Source organism: Suncus etruscus, chromosome 9 (genome assembly GCF_024139225.1).
Source record: "Suncus etruscus isolate mSunEtr1 chromosome 9, mSunEtr1.pri.cur, whole genome shotgun sequence".
NCBI classification, from domain to species: Eukaryota; Metazoa; Chordata; class Mammalia; order Eulipotyphla; family Soricidae; genus Suncus; species Suncus etruscus.
In genome coordinates this window covers 8,308,671-8,327,583 of record NC_064856.1, presented here as the reverse complement: position 1 = coordinate 8,327,583, position 18,913 = coordinate 8,308,671, and the positions used below count along the sequence as shown (strand labels likewise).

Sequence of the window (18,913 nt, the reverse complement as noted above, 5' to 3'; positions counted from 1 at the left end):
TGCTTTTCAAAGTGGAGGTTGAGACCTGTTTGTAGTTCATTAATATGGGGCCATCATGAGCTGTGAAGTAGAATACAAAGGTGAAGACCCTGAACTGGAGAGAGTGTATGATCAGTTTCATATGACAGATCCATCATGTTCTCATTGACACAGTGTCTGCCCTGTTGTCAGATGGAAAAGCATTTCAAAGAAATTCAAGTTAAATTTGGGGATTTGAATTACATGATTTGAGTACTTAAGTAACAAGGTTAAATGTCTGAAAATTGGGGCCGGGAAGGTGGCGCTGGAGATAAGGTGTCTGCCTTGTAAGCGCTACCAAGGAACGAACCGCGGTTCGATCCCCCGGTGTCCCATATGGTCCCCCCAAGCCAGGGGCGATTTCTGAGCACATAGCCAGGAGTAACCCCTGAGCGTCAAACGAGTGTGGCCCAAAAACAAAAAAAAAAAAAAAAAAAAAAAGTCTGAAAATTGTGACTGGCTGAACCCCTAGCTTTTCATTCATTAGTTGTAAAAGTGGTTTGCACATATTTAGAAAAACATTCATATTTGTTCTTTTTTTGGGGTGGGGGCTCACACCCAGCAGTGCTCAGAGGTTACTTCTGGCTCTATGCTCAGAAATTGCTCCTGGCAGTGCTCTGGAAACCACATCACATAGGATGATGGAGACTGAACCCAAGTTGATCTTGACGTGTGTAAGGCAAACATACTACCTGCTGTGCTATCACTAGCCCCCTCATCACTAGTTCTTTAAAGATAGACTTATTTGATAAATGTCTATACCAGTGGGCTGATAGCTATATCATGCAGAAAAGGCCATAGACGCTGACCCTCTATACTGGGCCTGGGGACAGAAAGAATCTTCGAAGGTTTGGGGATGAGATGGGGCTGTGTCTTCCCTCACTCCTGGCTGTAGGTAGTGTCCTGAGGCTCGGGTACCAAACCAGGTTTTGGCAGCTGAGGGCTACAAAGGGCAAAAGACCCTGGAGCATGGGGCCAGAGAGACAGCATGGAGGTAATAAGGCATTTGTCTTGCATGCAGAAGGATGGTGATTCAAATCCCAGCATCCCAGATGGTCCCCCGAGCCTGCCAGGAGTGATTTTTGAGCGTAGAGCCAGGAGTAACCCCTAAGCGCTGCCAGGTGTGACCCAAAAACCAAAAAAAAAAAAAAAAAAAAAAAAAAAAGACCCTGGAGCACCACTGCGCACCTCTGTGGAAAGGCCCTTCAGGGGTTACCTCTCCTTTGGCCTCCACTTCTCTCCACTACTGATCAGCCTTGGTTTACTCTTACATCCCCCAATGCTCTGGGCCAGCCATCAGGGACCTGAGTGAATGTGTCAGGAGAGAAGCTTATCGGGAGAGCAGAAAGACCCTCTGGGTCATTCTAGTGAACCACCAGCAGAAAGGAGAACCACGGCTCTTGCCAGGAGCCATCTCTTCTGCACTTTGGCGATTCCTTGCTACCTCTAGGTTTCTACCCCACTAGGCTTCCAGACAGTCTCCAAGGGGGCACCCATGGCCCAGCCCAGCTCCAGGTGCCTTCTGGGGTGCACGGCTGCCAGGAGTAGCAGAGTCAGACCATACTTGGAATTTAGATTCTGGAGTCCACACTGACGGCATCCCTTGAGTCAAAATCACCCATGACAACCCTCTAGAAGGCTCCACCCCGAAGCCTGATGTACCATCACCAGCTACTCTGACAGCTTCCTCCTGTGCTGGAACAGCAAGCTGCCTCCTCCTCCAGGCACCAAGAGGGAGGTGGTGGTGTCTGGGGCCACCTTACATAAAAAATACACATTCAAACATGCGCCACTCACAGCCCACAGGAACCGGCGAGGCTGACCCTCCAGGAGACACATCACCCACCCGCTGCCCACGCCCGAGCATATGTTCCCTCCATCGATGAGGTGGAGGTGCGGTTGCCCATATGGCAAGGATGCAGAGCTGAGGCCAGAATGGAGCCCCTCACTGCACTCTGCCACCTCTCCCTCTCGCCTGCCTTGATGCCTTGAGGATGGACCAGTCCATCTCTCTAATTCCCAATGTTAGCAGCTCAGCCCTCCCTCGAGCTCCAAAATCCTCAAACGAGATGGCAGTGATGACCCCTCCCCACATATAGGGTCTCAGAGGCGCTCTGCAGGCTTGGGCTGGGTTTGCAGTATATGCTCAATCTGTATTTTCTTTCTGTGTTTTTTTTTATTTTGGGCCACCCCCAGCAGCTCTCAGGTGTTCCAGGCATCAAAACCAGGTTGGATGCATACAAGAAAAATGTCCTATCCATTGTACTACTGCACTAGCCCCAAAATGAGCTGTATTTTCTAAACCAAGGCTTCCTAAGAATGAAACTTGAAAGCCTTCCGGGGTCCCTCTGAGCCCACCTCCACCCTCAAACAGAACCTGAAGTCTAGACATCACTTGTTCAAGTATCTGGGACCCAGAGCCAGGCCTTCTGCCATACCAAGCCATGCCAAGCTCTGCCATGTTCACAGGCCTTTAATCTACTCCTGACCAGACAGACATCACCCATCTCAGGATGAAGGAAAAAGTGGAGGTGTGGGGCCCGGAGGCCCCATCAATTCCGAGTCCAGGGAGAGGCTGGTCAGGCGGGTGCCTGAGTAGGGGTCTCCTGGCCCCAGGAGATAAGGGAGTTGCTGGCCTGGGCCAGCTCGGCGATGGATACCCGGCCCCGTTGCCGGATGAAGGTAGCCACGGCCGCCAGCTCCTCTGGGGTGATGTAGATGAACTTGCCCCGGTCGTCAATCACGCCTGCAGGAATATGTAGGGGGGAGGGCTGAATCCTCTTGCGTGCTCCACCTGGCCAGAGAGTACTTCCCCGCCCCTCTGAGCTGTTCCTAGTCCTTGGACCATTCTACCCCCGATACTGGCCTGTGGATTAGAAGTCATGCCTGGCTGCATCCATGTACTCCCGAGGAGTCAAATCAGGATTCCTGGCCTGGCCCTGTCATCCTGAGCCCCTCAGACACTTCTGCAGGTCTCTGGACTCACATGGCTCCCCTGCCTCTTGGGGATCAACCCTACCCTGCCACAGGGCCCAAAGGGCCTATGGTGGCTGACCCCTACTGGCTTACCTGTCAGAGTGCCCTCAGCCATCAGGTCCTGGATGCGGTTTATGGTGTCCTGGGGGATGGGGCCGTTGTCAGAGCAGACCGGGAGATGCTACCTCCTCCTCCCACAGTCCACCCTGCCTCCTCCCCTTTCTAGATACCCTCTGGGCAGGCACTGCTGCTCTTTTTGGGGAGCAGGGGCCCTGGCACTGCCAGGAGTGACAATCCTCCAGCCAGGAGCAGAGTGGCAGGATGTTGGGCAGTGGAGGCTAGAAGTGTCGCTAGTTTGCAGGACATTTGCCAGGGTAACAGGGGACCAGGTCTGGACTTTTTCCTGCCATTCCCACTCCCCCCTCATCTTTTCCCAGTGAGAGAAAAGGAAGGATTCCCGTGGTGTAGACAGAGTCTTACACTCAGCCCACTGTCCAGGAGGCTAGGGTCAGATGGGGTGGGGTGTACCTGAGTGCGCAGACCCACATGGGAAGCCAGGTCTTCTAAGAGCACCACCTTGGACTGCTGTGGAGAGAAGGGTGGGAGAGGCCCTGTCAGCATCGCCGACAGCCAGATAGCACAGGCCCCCACGGGAGAGGCAGGCTCCCAGGGATCACGTTCGCACTACTGACTTCATCCACTTGCCTGCATGGGGCTCAGACCACACCTCACAACTTGCCCCTTCCCCCGCACACATGTGGAAAGCCAAGTCCCCCAGCCAGCTCCTGCCTATCTCTTTGTTTTTTGTTTGTTTGTTTGTTTTTTGTTTTTGGGCCCCACCAGTGATGCTCAGGGGTTATTCCTGGCTATGCACTCAGAAGTCGCTCCTGGCTTGGTGGACCATATGGGACACTGGGGGATCAAACCGTGGTCCGTCCTAGGCTAGCGCTGGCAAGGCAGACACCTTACCTCTAGCGCCACCACCCGGCCCCAGCTCCTGCCTATCTTTACTCTGGTTCCCCCTTTTTCTCCTGAGCTCCCAAGTAGCACTCAGGAAACTATGGGCTGGTGGGCTAGGGTACGTTACCTGTGATCCTGGGCTCGCTGGGCCCAAGGATATGGTTATTTGCTCAGACCCTGAGGTGGTAGGGCTGGCCCAGGCCACTTGGTGGTTTCAGAGACCTGAGGAACCACAGTCACTGCCAAGGATGCACAGCCCAGGCACCCGGTTGCTCCATCTGATTTTAACATCACAGACTGTCTGTGACCCTGGAGGTGACAGTCTTCAGAAGCAAGAGGAAAAAGTAGACTTATGGGGCTAGAAGAACAGTATAGCAGGTAGGGAGCTTCCCTTGCACGAGGCCAACCTGGGTTCAATTCCTGGTACTCCATATGGTCCCATGAGCCTACCAGGCATGATCCCTGAGTGCAGAGGCAGGAGTTCTGAGCATTGCCATGTATGGTCCAAAAACAAAAAAACAGGGGCCGGAGAGATAGCATGGAGGTAAGGCGTTTGCCTTTCATGCAGGAGGTCATCGGTTCGAATCCCGGCGCCCCATATGGTCCCCTGTGCCTGCCAGGAGCAATTTCTGAGCCTGGAGCCAGGAATAACCCCTGAGCACTGCCAGGTGTGACCCAAAAACCAAAAAAACAAAAAAAAAACAAAAACAAAAAAACAAAAACTTGGCTGGAGCGATAGCACAGCGGTAGGGTGGTTGCCTTGTATGCAGAAGGACAGTGGCTTGAATCCCGGCATCCCATATGGTTCCCCGAGCCTGACGGGGGTGATTTCTGAGCTTAGAGCCAGGAGTAGCCCTAAGCGCTTTGGGTGTGACCCAAAAACAAACCAAAAAAAACAAAAACAAAAACTCAAAAAGCTGACTTGTTGGCAGAAGCCTAGCCTAGGTGTAGGGTGTACCAAGGTGAGCAAGAAGTGCCCTGAGAGACAGCTCAGCCTGGGAGAGTGGACAGATATGGGACACAGAGAGGCACAGGCAGGTATGAACAAGGGCAACGTCACGGGTGCCTGTCTCACCTCTGCTCGGGGATACAACCCTGACACTGTCTGCAGCACTGAGCCTCTGACACCCCTCAGGACCCTCCTCATATCTCCCTTACACCCTCAGTAGAAGCTCCTGACCTGGGAGATGCATTGCTGACCCAATACAAGTCTCTGCAAGAGACAGGTTCCCCCTAAGAGACAGGCTGGGACCGAGAAAAGGGATGTCTCTGCACTTACTGGAAACTCCTGTCACTGCTGAGCTGGGGGAGGAGTGGTTGAGCCCCCTCCCTGGCTGCAGATGGCACAGGACAGATATGCCAAAACCAGCAGAGAGGCAAAGTAGGTGGCAGCTGGGGCAGGTAGGTGGTAAGCATGACGGGGAACCTGGCCTGTTGGCCTCTCAGGGGACATGGGGTCCCCTAGGGTGGGTAGTCCTACAAGACACGGCTAGTTGGGTGGGTGACTAGTGTCATCAGCATGTTTGTTCGGGGGGGGGGGGTGAAAAGGAGAGTGGGATCCTCTAGGAGTCTCCTCCTCACACCAGCCCCACCAGACACAGACATGAACCTGGTCCTGAAAGTCAACAAGAGACAAAAGGGTCTCTTGGCTCTGGGAGATGCAGGCCGATGATCCAAAGGCATCCCCCAATGTGTCTCCCTGACCCTCCCCTACCCCATCGGGGATGCCAGTGGAGACCACAAAGCTCCAGAAGTGTTGGGAGAAGCCCCCAAGAACGGTGCCTCCAGAGAGCTGCCAAAAGGGGGCTGGAGCTGCCCAGGGAGAGGTTCTTAGGTCTCTGCAAGCTATGGTGGACAGGGGAGGTGCCAGGTCTCCCACCTTGCTGCCTGAGTGCTCCCCATAGAGCAGGCATGCCTCAGGGGCTTCTTTCTGGAGTGGAGGTGGGGGGGGGAGGTCAGCCTGGAGCTGCAGGTGAGGGATTATGCAAGCCCTGGCTCCTTGGCACCCCCGAGGACCACCCCCATGGCTGCCCCTCTCCTGCTGTACTCTTTCCTTCCCCCTGCCGCCTCTGCACCTCCGAGCAGCACTCGCAAACCTCTGAGTGGGGGAAGTTGCTTAGCAGCGAAGCCAAGCAGGACGTGCTTATGCAACCTGGAGCTGCAGCCGCACGGCCTGCGCTGGGGCTGCACAAAGGGAGATGCACCTGTCTCTCCACCCTGTGCCACGCTGTGGGGAGGGAGCATCTTTCTGTCATCACCCCTCTTCCATCCCACAGACCTGGGTTCCCAGGAACACGTGGCAGGGGACGCATGTCTGACAGTGCAGGCAGCACACACACAGACACGTGCAGGGACACAGACATACACACAGAGAAAGGCACTAAATTGTCACTCCAGAGGACAGCAGATGGGATGATCCACTAGCAGCAGAGACTCCCACAGGCCCGGGGCCACCTTTGGGGTCTTCCTTCTGGCAGGAGCCTGGGTGAACCGCCTCCCCTTGGCCCCGGGGAGCACAACTAGGACATGCATACATAGGGCTAGCTTACCTTGATGTAGTTGATGAACTCTGTCAGGAAGCTCTGAGACTAGAAGGAGAGTGAGGTCAGGGTATGTGTTCAAAGGGACCCTGGGGTCTGTGCCTGCCCACCAGAGCCCCCTAAAACCCTGGGAGGCTTTCAGAGGCAACCCCTTTCCTGAGGTAGGGGAGGTGCCATGGACGAAAGGAAAGTGGGGCCTGGGAGCTGGGGAAGGAGGGGACCACTGAGGGAACACATGCGCCCCCAGGAGGGCTTTGGGGCCCAGGCCCACCTGTTCCTCCGTCATGTTCTCGCCCACACCCTCCTCCTCCACCACGAAGGCCTCCTTTAGCTTCAGGTATTCCTCGTGCTCACGTTGGGCCTGCTCCTCTCGGGCCTTCCTCTCCGCCTCCTCCTGTGGACACGAGTTGCAAGCCGTGGGTGTCTGGGTGTCCCCGTTGACAGGTGCCCAACCCAGACTTCTTCCATGAAAGTGCCTTCTGGACCCCTCAAGCTTCAGCCAGCAGACCCCTCTACCCACCATCTCAGAGACCCACAATGCTTGGGCCCCCTCTCCCTGAAGGCCCTGCCATGAAGACCCCATTCATCTTCATCACTTCCTCCCTCACCCTCCCTGCTCAATCGAGATTCCTAAATGAACACGCAGGTTCTAGCCTTTCTCCATCCGGTTACACGCTGCCTTCCAGAACCACCATTGCTGTGGTCTTGCCTATGCCCTCCATCCATCCCCCATTCAGAGAGAGGGGCTTTGCCCCATTCTTTCAGTGTGCCCTCCTCCTTTCCCTCCCCACCACCCAGCCTATTTTTCTCCACCTCCCTGGGCCTCCTGCCACACCTGTGATGTCACCAGCATCCGTCTTGGCATCACCCCCACCTAAGGCTCTCCACCCCAATAAGCAGCTGTCCGCAAGACACGCCCCCCCAGTAGTCTCAGGGACCCCTCAAACTAATCAGGGCCGGGGCCGGGCGGTGGCGCTGGAGGTAAGGTGCCTGCCTTACAAGCGCTAGCCAAGGAACGGACAGCGGTTCGATCCCCCGGCGTCCCATATGGTTCCCCCAAGCCAGGGGCGATTTCTGAGCACATAGCCAGGAGTAACCCCTGAGCGTCAAACGGGTGTGGCCCAAAAACCAAAAAAAAAAACCAAAAAAACAAAAAAAAAAAACAAAAAACTAATCAGGGCCCAGCTGTCCCTGGGATCTACTTCCCACACCTCTCCTCATCTTCTCCTGGTCCGAAATCTGTGTTCTCAGCTAGCTGCCCTCAGAAATGAGGGCTGGATGCCAGAGATAGCACAATGTGTAGGACGCTTGCTTCATATATGGCCAACCTGGATTTGAACCCCAGCATTCCACAAAATCCCATGAGCAACCCCAGGTGTGATAATTGAGTGCAGAGTCAGGAGTAACCCCTGAGCATCACCAGGTGTGTGTCCCCCACCCTGCCCAAAAAAAAAAAAAAAAAAAAAAAAAATATATATATATATATATATATATATATATATATATATAGGGCATGGAGCTCAGAGGGAAGTCATTCAGATGCAAGGGTTTGAACCATAGAAGCACTCCCACATGTGTGGGATCCCCAACACACACAGGCTGCAATTTCAAACACCCCACCACTGAGTGCTTGAGCCCTGGAACACAATGTTCGAGACTGGTCGTCACAGCAGCGGCAAAGGGAAAGGTGTGGGGGAGAAACAGGGTTCCATCTAACACTTTTCTCTCTAACTTCTGGAAAATTTTCTCACTTGAGCCACGTGGCCCCATCACCTCCATTATCTAGTGCAAACTCCCAACCCAACCCACTTCTCAGATCTCTGAGAAAGCACTTCTTAAAGCACTGTTTGATGCTGGGAAGGAAAATACACAGGATGGTCTTGGAACATCCAGCAGTGCCAAAAAAAAAAAAAAAGAGTGAGAGAGGCACAGGCCTCAGAAGAATGGGCATCCTCCATTCACGCCGGAACCAGGCAAGCTATCTACAAAACATCCAAGGTCTTTTATAGCAACAGCTGGAAGCAGTCCTCTACCAGGAAAGACTCTACCAACGGTCTGACATCGACCTCCTAAAAAGAGACTTCCGTTTACACTGAGAAGACTTGACAACAACAATGACCTGCTCTACAGGACATGGTTCTCTCTATTGCCCCATAAGTGTGAGGTGAAATGAGAGGATGCTCCGCACCATCCTGACTACAATATGGGATATGCAGACTCCAGGATCTTTAATACAGAAGCATGATACCAACAACAACAGAGACTAAGTGAGGAATGGAGGTGTATTGCCACTACAGAGGATGACTTGAATTGGACAAACTAGTGTGCCTGGAGCCTAGAGTCAGTCCTGTGCCAGGAAACTTCAGGGGTAGGGTCTCCTTGTATTTAGACCATAATTTGCCTTTCCATATCCCTTATGTTTTGGTGGGCCTATGCAAACAAATGCCACTTTAATACCGTTTTTTACTATGCTCTCTTGACTCCAATCCTTAAGAAAAACAACCCACTAAAACTTTTGAGGCTAACTTAAACTAGTAAGCATGTGCATGGAACTAGAGAAATGTACTTTGCCCTCAATGTTTAAGGAGTTACATAAGTCTAATGTCTTTAGATTATATTGTGTGCTGCTAAGAAATAGTATGTACTACAACTGGGGATTTGAGGGACAAAGTAATTGTATTGTACATGGGTTCAGTTTTGTTTTTCTTTTTTTTTTTTTTTTTTTTTTTTTTGGTTTTTGGGTCATACCCGGCTGCGCTCAGGGGTTACTCCTGGCTGTCTGCTCAGAAATAGCTCCTGGCAGGCACGGGGGACCATATGGGACACCGGGATTTGAACCAACCACCTTTGGTCCTGGATCGGCTGCTTGCAAGGCAAACACCTCTGTGCTATCTCTCCGGGCCCAAGTTTTGTTTTTCTTAATGTTCTTTGGCTGAAAGTTCAAGGCTGGGATATCATCGATGGAACTACCGAGAATTCTGTTTATGGGTGATTGGGCTTCCACTGTAACTTTACCCTGTCCTCTTTCTTTGCATCTTTGTTGTCATAATTAAAATAAAAAAAAAAACAAAAAAAACAAAAAAAAGAGTGAGAGAGAAAGAAAGTGGGAATGGGGGTCGGAGAGAGCACAGCAGTAGGGCGTTTGCCTTGCATGCAGCCAATCCAGGAAGGACGATGGTTTGAATCCCGGCATCCCATGTGGTCCTCTGAGCCTGCCAGGAGTGATTTCTGAGCACAGAGCCAGGAGTAATTCTGAGCGTCGCCGGGTGTGATAAAAAAGAAAAAGCCAAAAACAAAAAAACTAGGGTTGGAAAGTATAGCTGAGAAGGCACCTGCCTTGCAAAAAGCAACCCAGGTTTGATCCCTAGTACCATACACAGTCTCTGCCAAGTGTGATCTCTAAGTACAGAGCTGGGAGTAAGTCCTGGGCACCACTTCGTGTACTTCCCTGCCTCTCCCAAAAAAGTGGTACTTGAGAAACAAAAACAATGTGACTAGGGCCTGAAGAGATAGCACAGCGGCATTTGCCTTGCAAGCAGCCGACCCAGGACCAAAGGTGGTTGGTTCGAATCCCGGTGTCCCATAGGGTCCCCCGTGCCTGCCAGGAGCTATTTCTGAGCAGACAGCCAGGAGTAACCCCTGAGCACCGCTGGGTGTGGCCCAAAAACCAAAAAAAAAAAAAAAAATGGCTATGTCAAAGGGCCACAGAAAAGGAACTAAACTCTAAGAGCCAGTGTTAAAACAATCTGAGCAATAAAATCACAGTGCATACTGGATTATAAAACAAGGCACAAGGACCAAAGTGATAGCACAGCAGCAAGGGTGTTTGCCTTGCATGTGACTGACCCAAGTTCTATCCCTGGCATCCTATATGGTATCTCCAGCACCACCAGGGTGGGTCAAAAAAAAAAATACAAGAAACAAACAAGTCACAAAATAAATAGATTCCCATGAATACAGATGACCCTATGTAAGTGGGAAAGATCTGAAGCTCCTACACAGAATTTCAAGACATTCTTCTGGGGTGCCAACCCTGCCAGCAGTACAGCCACAGGATCTGTCACCAGAAATGAATGGGAAGTTACCGTCCACATGGAGAAATATGGCAGGCTGCATTTTAGCCAGAGTTGCTAGTGAGGGGGACCCTGGCTCTTGAGGTGCTAAGGATGGTACTTTCCTGGTGTTTTTGCTCCCAGAAATTCATCATCCCAGAGTGCCCAGGAAGAAAACACTGGCCTGAGAGGCAGGCTATGAACACACACATCCCAAATACCTCTCAGGACTGTCCAGATCACCAAGAACACAGACTCCCCACAGAGGCTTCAATGAAGGCATGGCAACTATCACAAGCTGTCCTAGAAGGGACCCTGAAAGGAATGAAATCTGAACCATGTGGAGGTTTCCTTCAGAATGACGGAACCAGCTGTGAACTACGCCAAAGCACAGTGAGCTGCTGACAGGGAGAGTGGGGTAATGGAAGACTCTTCTGGGACTTTCTTTTTTTTTTTCTTTTTTGTTTTTTTGGGCCACACCCTGTGACGCTCAGGGGTTACTCCTGGCTATGTGCTCAGAAGTTGCTCCTGGCTTCTTGGGGGACCATATGGGACGCCGGGGGATCGAACCGCGGTCCGTCCTAGGCTAGCGCAGGCAAGGCAGGCACCTTACCTCCAGCGCCACCGCCCGGCCCCTCTTCTGGGACTTTCTTTTTTTTTTTTTTTTTTTTTTGGTTTTTGGGCCACACCCGGTGACGCTCAGGGGTTACTCCTGGCTATGCGCTCAGAAGTCGCTCCTGGCTTGGGGGACCATATGGGACGCCGGGGGATCGAACCGCGGTCCGTCCGAGGCTAGCGCAGGCAAGGCAGGCACCTTACCTTTAGCGCCACCGCCCGGCCCCTCTTCTGGGACTTTCAAGGCAAGAAATCATGCTCAGGTGAATGAGCTCTCTGGCAATGCCCCCCTTCACTGTGGCTAGGTCCCTTGCCATTGCTGAGAGCCAGGTTTTGTTTCACAATACAGGACACATAGAAGCTGAAGGGGTCTTCACAGAGCTGGAGTGCCCTAGTTCTTACCCCTCTATCAATGTTAATTTCTCCCATCTCGGGCACCTGATTGCCTGGAGGAGACAACCAGTAGGCAAACATCCACCACAGTGTCCCCAAGAGACACCACTGAACAGAATGTGGAACAGGAAGCACCCTGGATCTCTCCTCACCGTCACAGCCCTAAGGCTCTCAGGACTGGGGTGCCTGTCACTCACCTCTGACCCCTCTCCTTTCCTTCTTGCACACCCTGACCACCATGATGTGGTTCAGTGATCACAGACACAAAAGTCCCCATCTTGGACTGGGAGATGGCTCAATGGGCCACGTACAGGCTTTGCATGTGGGAGACCCTGATGGTATCCTTGGCAGTGAATGATCCCAGGAGATGGTCCCAAGTATGCCAGGAGCAAAAAGTAGAAGTAGGTTCCCACCACCAACACCACTGGATTAAGGTTTCCCCAAAAAGCAAATCAGGGTGATGGAGCTCTGAGAGAGAGTTCAAATTCATATGCAGGAACTCTGCATTTGATCCAGGGTATCACGTGGGTACATAAACACTAGGGAAAGTGATCTCTCCCCTCAATAATTCGCATTTCAATAATTTGATTTGAGACTGTTAAAGAAATCAGAGGTGTTGGGAGCAGTCTGGGAGGCAAGACTGCTTGGTGTGGGGCCAGAGTGATAGCATAGTAGGTAGGGCATTTGCCTTGCACATGGCCAACCCAAGCCTGCCAGGAATGATTCTGAGCATAGAGCCAGGAGTAACTCCTGAGCATCATCAAGTGTGGCCCAAAACCCAAAAAAATACAAATCAAAAGACCGCTTGGTGGGGCCAGAGCAGTGGCACAGAGCAGTAAGGCGTCTGGTGCTAGCCTAGGATAGACTGCAGTTAGATCCGCCGGTGTCCCATAGGGTCCCCCAAGCCAGGAGCAATTTCTGAGCATATAGCCAGGAGTAACCCTTGAATGTCACCGGTGTGGCCCAAAAAACCAAAGTCAGGTCCCAAAGTCCTCCTTACCTTCTGCTCTTCCTCCAGACGAAGTCGCTCCTCTTCCTTCTTTGACTCCGCCTCACGCTGGGCCTCACGACGCTTCCGCTCCTCCCGCTCAGCTTCTTCTGCCTAGAGAGAGGCCTTCATTAAGGGGGGAACATAACTGCCCCCTATGAAAGCAATGCTTGTTTGTGGTTGCAGGAGACAGAAGCAGGCAAACAGCAGCCTACAGTGCAGCAGGGAAGGGTCTGCTGAGGCCACTGGGGCCGGGGAAGGCAAGGCCTTTTTTTACTTCCAACATCCTCCACTTGCCTCTCGCTGAGCTTTGCGCGCCTGCTTCTCTTCTAGCTTTCGCAGTTTTTTGGCTCCAATTTTTCCTGCCACGTGAGTTTCCACAGGCTTCTCAACATCTTCTTCCTCTTCGGCTGTATATGATATAAGAAAGATGCTCCAGGGGCCGGAGAGATAGCATGGAGGTAAGGCGTTTGCCTCTCATGCAGGAGGTCATCGGTTCGAATCCCGGCGTCCCATATATGGTCCTCCCGTGCCTGCCAGGAGCAATTTCTGAGCCTGGAGCCAGGAATAACCCCTGAGCACTGCCGGGTGTGACCCAAAAACCACAAAAAAAAAAAAAAAAAAAAAAAAAAAAAAAAAAGATGCTCCAGAGGCCGGAGTGATAGTGCAGGGGATAGGACATTTGTCTTACTTGGCCAACCTAAGTAAAATCCCTGGCACCCCATATGGCCCCCTGTTGAGAATAACTGCTTAATACAGAGTCAGGAGTAACTCCTGGGGCCAGAGGGATAGCACAGTGGTAGGGCACTTGCTTTGCATGTAGCAGAACCATGAAGGGTGGTGGTTGAAATCCCGGCATCCCATATGGTCCCCCGAGCCTGCCAGGAGCGATTTCTGAGAACAGAGCCAGGAATAACCCCTGAGCGCTGCTGGGGTTATTACTAGTGGAATGAGGTGTGTTCAGAACCTCATGTTATCCCTGAGCCCTTCTAGGAGTGATCCCTGAGAGCAGTACCAGGAGTAAGCCCTGAGACTTGCTGGATGTGACCCAAAACCAAAATCAAGGGGCTGGAGCAGTGGCATAAGCGGTAGAGCATCTGCCTTGCCCTTGCTAGCCTAGGATGGGACACCATTCAAATCCCCCAGCATCCCATATGGTCCCCCAAGCCAGGAGCGATTTATGAGCGTATAACCAGGAGTAACCCCTGAGTGTCACCGGGTATAGCCCCCCCCAGAAAAAAATCAGGGGCTGGAGAGATAGCATAGAGGTAGGGCATTTGCCTTGCATGCAGAAGGACAGTGGTTCGAATCCTGACATCCCATATGGTCCCCCCAAGCCTGCCAGGAGCGATTTCTGAATGTAGAGCCAGGAGTAACTCCTGAGCACTTCCGGGTGTGACCCAAATACCAAATAAATAAATAAAAATAAAAATAGGGGAGGCCAAAGCAATAACACAGTGAGTAGGGAATTTGCCTTATATGCCCCAACCCAGGTTCGACCCATCCCATATGATCTCCTGGGCCTTCGAGAAGTAACTTCTGAGTGTAGAGCCAGGAGTAATCTGAGCAATGCTGGGTGTGGCTCCAAAACAAATAAACAAAAAATCAAAATAGGGCTCTGGGGATCAGAACTGTAGCTTTCTGGAACCACAGATCAGATAACCAACTGCTCTGTTCCCAGGTTTCCCTCCACAAAGTGTTCCCTCACTTCACTATCCCAAATTAGGACCCTCTCACCTTGGATGCCAGCTTCCTCATTTTCATCAGCATCAACCCAGCCTGCCCTCTGGGTACGACGCTGGGCCTGCAAGCGGCTGCCCAGGTCCCTCCTGCGACGAGGCCTGACTCGAGCTCTTTGATCCTCTGTCTCCAGGGCCCCATGGCTTGTTCCAGCAGGCTCCTCTTCATGGTGCAATGAATCCTGGTTGGCTATGGGGGATACAGGAACCAGTGTGGTAGATGGCAAGCCCGGAATTGGGTAAGCAGCCACCTGGTCCAGCTTCCTGCTGCACCCAGCAAAATACCCAGACTCCTTGGACCACCAAAGCCTGGACCACTCCTAGCCTTAGTGCTCTGTGCAAGAACATCTCTGCCCCTTTCCTCCTGCTGGCTACCTCTCTCACACAGACTACTGTCCCACTGGCCTGTCAGTAGTAGGCTGCCATTCTCCTCCTAGGTCCATGTCTCCAGGCCTCACCTCCGGGACTGCACATACACTCATTTCTGGCTTTTATCTGGCACCACAATGACAGAGCACTCTGGGGCAGCTCCTAAGCTCAGGGAGGGCAGAGACATACTATGCAATGCCCCATACTCATGGGAAATGGGGTGGACGTATGGTATGGGGGGCATGATCTGTGCAGTTGCTGACAATATGGCCTTTGAACCAAGAGGCAGAAGGGGGGCCGAGGAGCTCTCCTTGAGCTTCAGGGAGTTCCTGGAGCATCCTCTGCTTTCTCCAGTGGGTCAGCAGGAGAGGTGCCCCTTTCCTACCCCCAATTCTGACCAGATCTGGCACAGGAGAGAGATGCCCGGGGCGTCTCGAATGAAAGTCGAATGGGAGAGAGCACCGATTGAGGTTTGCTAGCATCTGGGTCAGGAATTGGCCTTTCAGAGTTAAGGGCCAGAAGGAGAAAAGAGGGATGAGCCCAAGCTCTTTGGGGTCCCAGGAAAAAAGGGGGATGAGGGGCCAGAAAGACAGGACAGTGTGCAAGGCCTTTTGCCTTGCAAGGGGCCGACCCGAGTTCAATCGCCGGCATCCCATATACCCCCGAGCCTGCCAGGAGTAATTTCTGAGTGCAGCGCCAGGAGTAACCCCTGAGCGCAGCTGGGTGTACGACCCCCAAAACAACAACAAAAAGAATGAGGGATGCTCCATTTGGGGCAGGAAGAGGGGCCGGCCCCGCCCGTCCACGCATGCGTGGGGCTCAGCTGTCTAAGACGGCGCATGCGCAGGAAGCCGCGTCGCCGCCACGGCCTGCAAAAGCTGAGGCCGGACAACGCGGGCCGCCCTCGGCCTCGGAGCGCCGCCGTCTCTCACCTACCGGTCGACCCCCTGCCCCGGATTCGGGTCAGGAAGAAAATAGTGGCGACCAGCAGAGCCGCCGCCACCAAGTACACCACCGGAGACACCATGACGGCAACTTCCGGGCGGAACCGGGGCGGGGCGTCCGCCTTCGGGTCCCCGAATTTCCGGGTCCCGCCCCGCGGTCTGGACACGCCCCTTTAGCTAGGCTCCACCCACAACACCGGAAGTCCCGCCCATTCTTCTCTGCGGAGGGGCGGGGCGGGCTGAGGCGGCTTTTTTAAAATTTTGACATTGTTTTCTGGGGGCGGGGCCGGAGAGATAGCATGGAGGTAAGGCATTTGTCTTGCATGCAGAAGGACGGTGGTTCGAATCCCGGCATCCCATATAGTTCCCCGAGCCCGCCAGGAGCGATTTCTGAGCCTAGAGCCAGGAGGAACCCCCTGAGCGCCACCGGGTGGTCCCAAAACAAACAACAATTGGTTTTCTGGGGCCGGGCGGTGGCGCTAAAGGTAAGGTGCCTGCCTTGCCTGCGCTAGCCTTGGACGGACCGCGGTTCGATCCCCGGTGTCCCATATGGTCCCCCAAGCCAGGAGCAACTTCTGAGCACATAGCCAGGAGTAACCCCTGAGCGTCACCGGGTGTGGCCCAAAAACCAAAAAAAAAAAAAAAAAAAAAAACAATTAGTTTTCTGAGGGACCCGGGTTGGATCTTCAGCATCCCATATGGTCCCCTGAGTACCACAAGGAATAATTGCTGAGCTCAGATCCTCCAGTAACCCCTGGGTGTGGCCCCCCCAAAACAAACATCAATCAAAAAATCGAATTGTGGGCTTGTCATGCATATGTGGAGTTTTGTTTTTGTTTTTATTTTTTGCCCACCCAACTCCACTCAAGGCTTACTTATGGCAATCAGGGATCACTACTTGAGGTGCTCAAAGGACCCTATGCCATGTCAGGTCGAACAAACTGGTGGTCTTGCGCTGGGCAGGTGCCTTACCTGCTGGATTATCTCTCCAACCTGAGGCTATGAGTCTGATCCCTAGTCCTCAGCACTACATATCTTTTTTTTTTTTTTTTTTTTTTTTTGTGGTTTTTGGGTCACACCCGGCAGTGCTCAGGGGTTATTCCTGGCTCCAGGCTCAGAAATTGCTCCTGGCAGGCACGGGAGGACCATATATGGGACGCCGGGATTCGAACCGATGACCTCCTGCATGAGAGGCAAACGCCTTACCTCCATGCTATCTCTCCGGCCCCAGCACTACATATCTTGCCCCACACACAGCAAGGCAAACACACTCACAACCACAAGTGAATTTGTTTTTGTTTGAAGGGACAGACCACATCCGGAGATAGAACCCCAACGGACACCGTGCAAGACTTAACACCCTGCCCACTGTACTGTTGCTCTATCCCCACCCTAAATGAATTTGTGCACTGGAGAATATATTCAGGAGTATGTATTGCATGCTGTGGACTCCTGATTGGCACTCTTTGACTTTGGAGAAGCCCGCATTCTCGAGCATGTTACTTCTCTCTGTTTCAGTCTCTCTCTGTCTCTGTCTCTCCTTTCCTCTCCTCTCCTCTCCTCCTCTCCTCTTCTCTTCTTTCTCTCTGTCTCTGTCTCTGTCTGTCTGTCTGTCTGTCTGTCTCTCTCTCTCTCATCCCTTCCTTAGTACCTCTACATAAAACCCATTTTTACTTAAAAGAAAAAAAAAAAAAGAAAAGAAAACGGCAAGGTAAAAGATCAAAACTTTTGGGTGCTGTAGCAATAGTTTAGTCCATAGGGCAATTGTCTTGCACCTGGTCAACCTGGATTTGATCCTGCATCCCATATCATCCCCCAAGCCTGCTAGGAGTGATTCTCAAGTTCAGAGCCAGGAGCAACTCCTGGGCATATCTAGGTGTGACCCCCCCCCCAAATAAAACCTAAATAAATAAAAATAAAAACCTGGTGCCACTGCTGAGTCTTCCCAGGTAAACCAGTCTGGGCTGACAATTCTGGGAATTCTCAGAATGGGAATAGGCAGATTCCCCTTTCATCAGCCCACAGCCACACCTGGCACCCTCCAACAAAGAAATGGTCCAATTCCACAACTGAATCTCATCAAACTGCCAAGCCACGCATTGTTCCAGCTACATAGTTCCTAATGCAGTCAAATTTCACAGTGCTGTCAGTTCAGTAAGATCACAGCAAATCTGATGGGAAAATTGCACAGAAGACCACCAAACTCAATGAGTAAAAACAAACAAACAAACAAAAAACCACATAGTAAAAAAAAAACCCGGGGCCGGTGAGGTGGTGCTAGAGGTAAGGTGTTTGCCTTGCAAGCGCTAGCCAAGGAAGGATTGCGGTTCAATCTCCCAGCGTCCCATATGGTCCCCCCAAGCCAGGGGCGATTTCTGAGTGCTTAGCCAGGAGTAACCCCTGAGCATCAAATGGGTGTGGCCCAAAAAACAAAACAAAAAAAAACAAACAAAAAAACAAAACAAAACAAAAACCACAGAAGTTCTACTTCAAGTAGCACCAACCAGCCCTGTAAGTCAATGACGTAAATAACACCATTGAAATATAACAATGATCACAATGGACTTTTATTTTTATTATCTAAGTTTTGATAATTCCATTTGCTTTTGTGTTGGAACAATATGAAGTACATTTGTACCTGCAAAGGAGACAGGCTAGGATGTGTGTGGGAAACTGGTGGAGTGGTCATACTGGTGGTGAAACTGGTTTTTGGATATTTAATGCCTGAAAGTACTGTATTATGAACAACTTGTTAAATCAAAGTGTTATAATTAAAAATATGCTTAAAAACTCAACTATGGGGCTGGAGAGATAGCACAGCGGCAAGGCGTTTGCCTTAGGCACAGAAGGATGGTGGTTCGAATCCGGCATCCCATATGGTACCCAGAGCCTGCCAGGAGCGATTTCTGAGCATAGAGCCAGGAGTAACCCCTGAGCGCTGCCAGGTATGACCCAAAAAACAAAAACAAAACAAAAGAAAAACTCAACTGTGGCCTCATCCCCCCCATTCTTCCCAGGTAACTTGATCTTACCTGCTAGAACCCCCCCTTTTCCTGGGAGGGGTCTTGGAAAGGTTAGATAAGGCTTTGACCAGAGAAGATTAAGGTCTTTTGAGTTTTGGTCTTTGGCCAGGATGGAGGTTGGAGGTGACATGGATGAAAGAAGTAAGATGCAGGGCTAGCTAAGGATGGCATGCGTAAATGGTAAATGGTTAGCAGCCACATCTATTGAGCAGGGCAATAAAGGTGTTATCTCTCTGGAAACCTGCCTGTGAGGGAGTTCAATACCCCACGATTTCCTGGACCCAGAACCCCTGGTT

The 18,913-nt window shown here is 51.9% G+C and overlaps 1 protein-coding gene across 1 annotated transcript; it reads right to left on the bottom strand.

The window, feature by feature from the left end:
- Positions 1 to 2,471: 2,471 nt before the first annotated feature.
- Positions 2,472 to 15,731, bottom strand: DDRGK1 (DDRGK domain containing 1). Its single transcript, XM_049779330.1, has 9 exons — positions 15,587 to 15,731; positions 14,280 to 14,471; positions 12,836 to 12,952; positions 12,555 to 12,652; positions 6,766 to 6,888; positions 6,504 to 6,542; positions 3,523 to 3,579; positions 3,088 to 3,136; positions 2,472 to 2,764 (listed from the first exon to the last, which is right to left on the bottom strand). The coding sequence occupies exons 1-9, from the start codon at positions 15,675 to 15,677 to the stop codon at positions 2,598 to 2,600; spliced, it is 933 nt and encodes a 310-aa protein (XP_049635287.1). The 5' UTR covers positions 15,678 to 15,731; the 3' UTR covers positions 2,472 to 2,597.
- Positions 15,732 to 18,913: the final 3,182 nt, after the last annotated feature.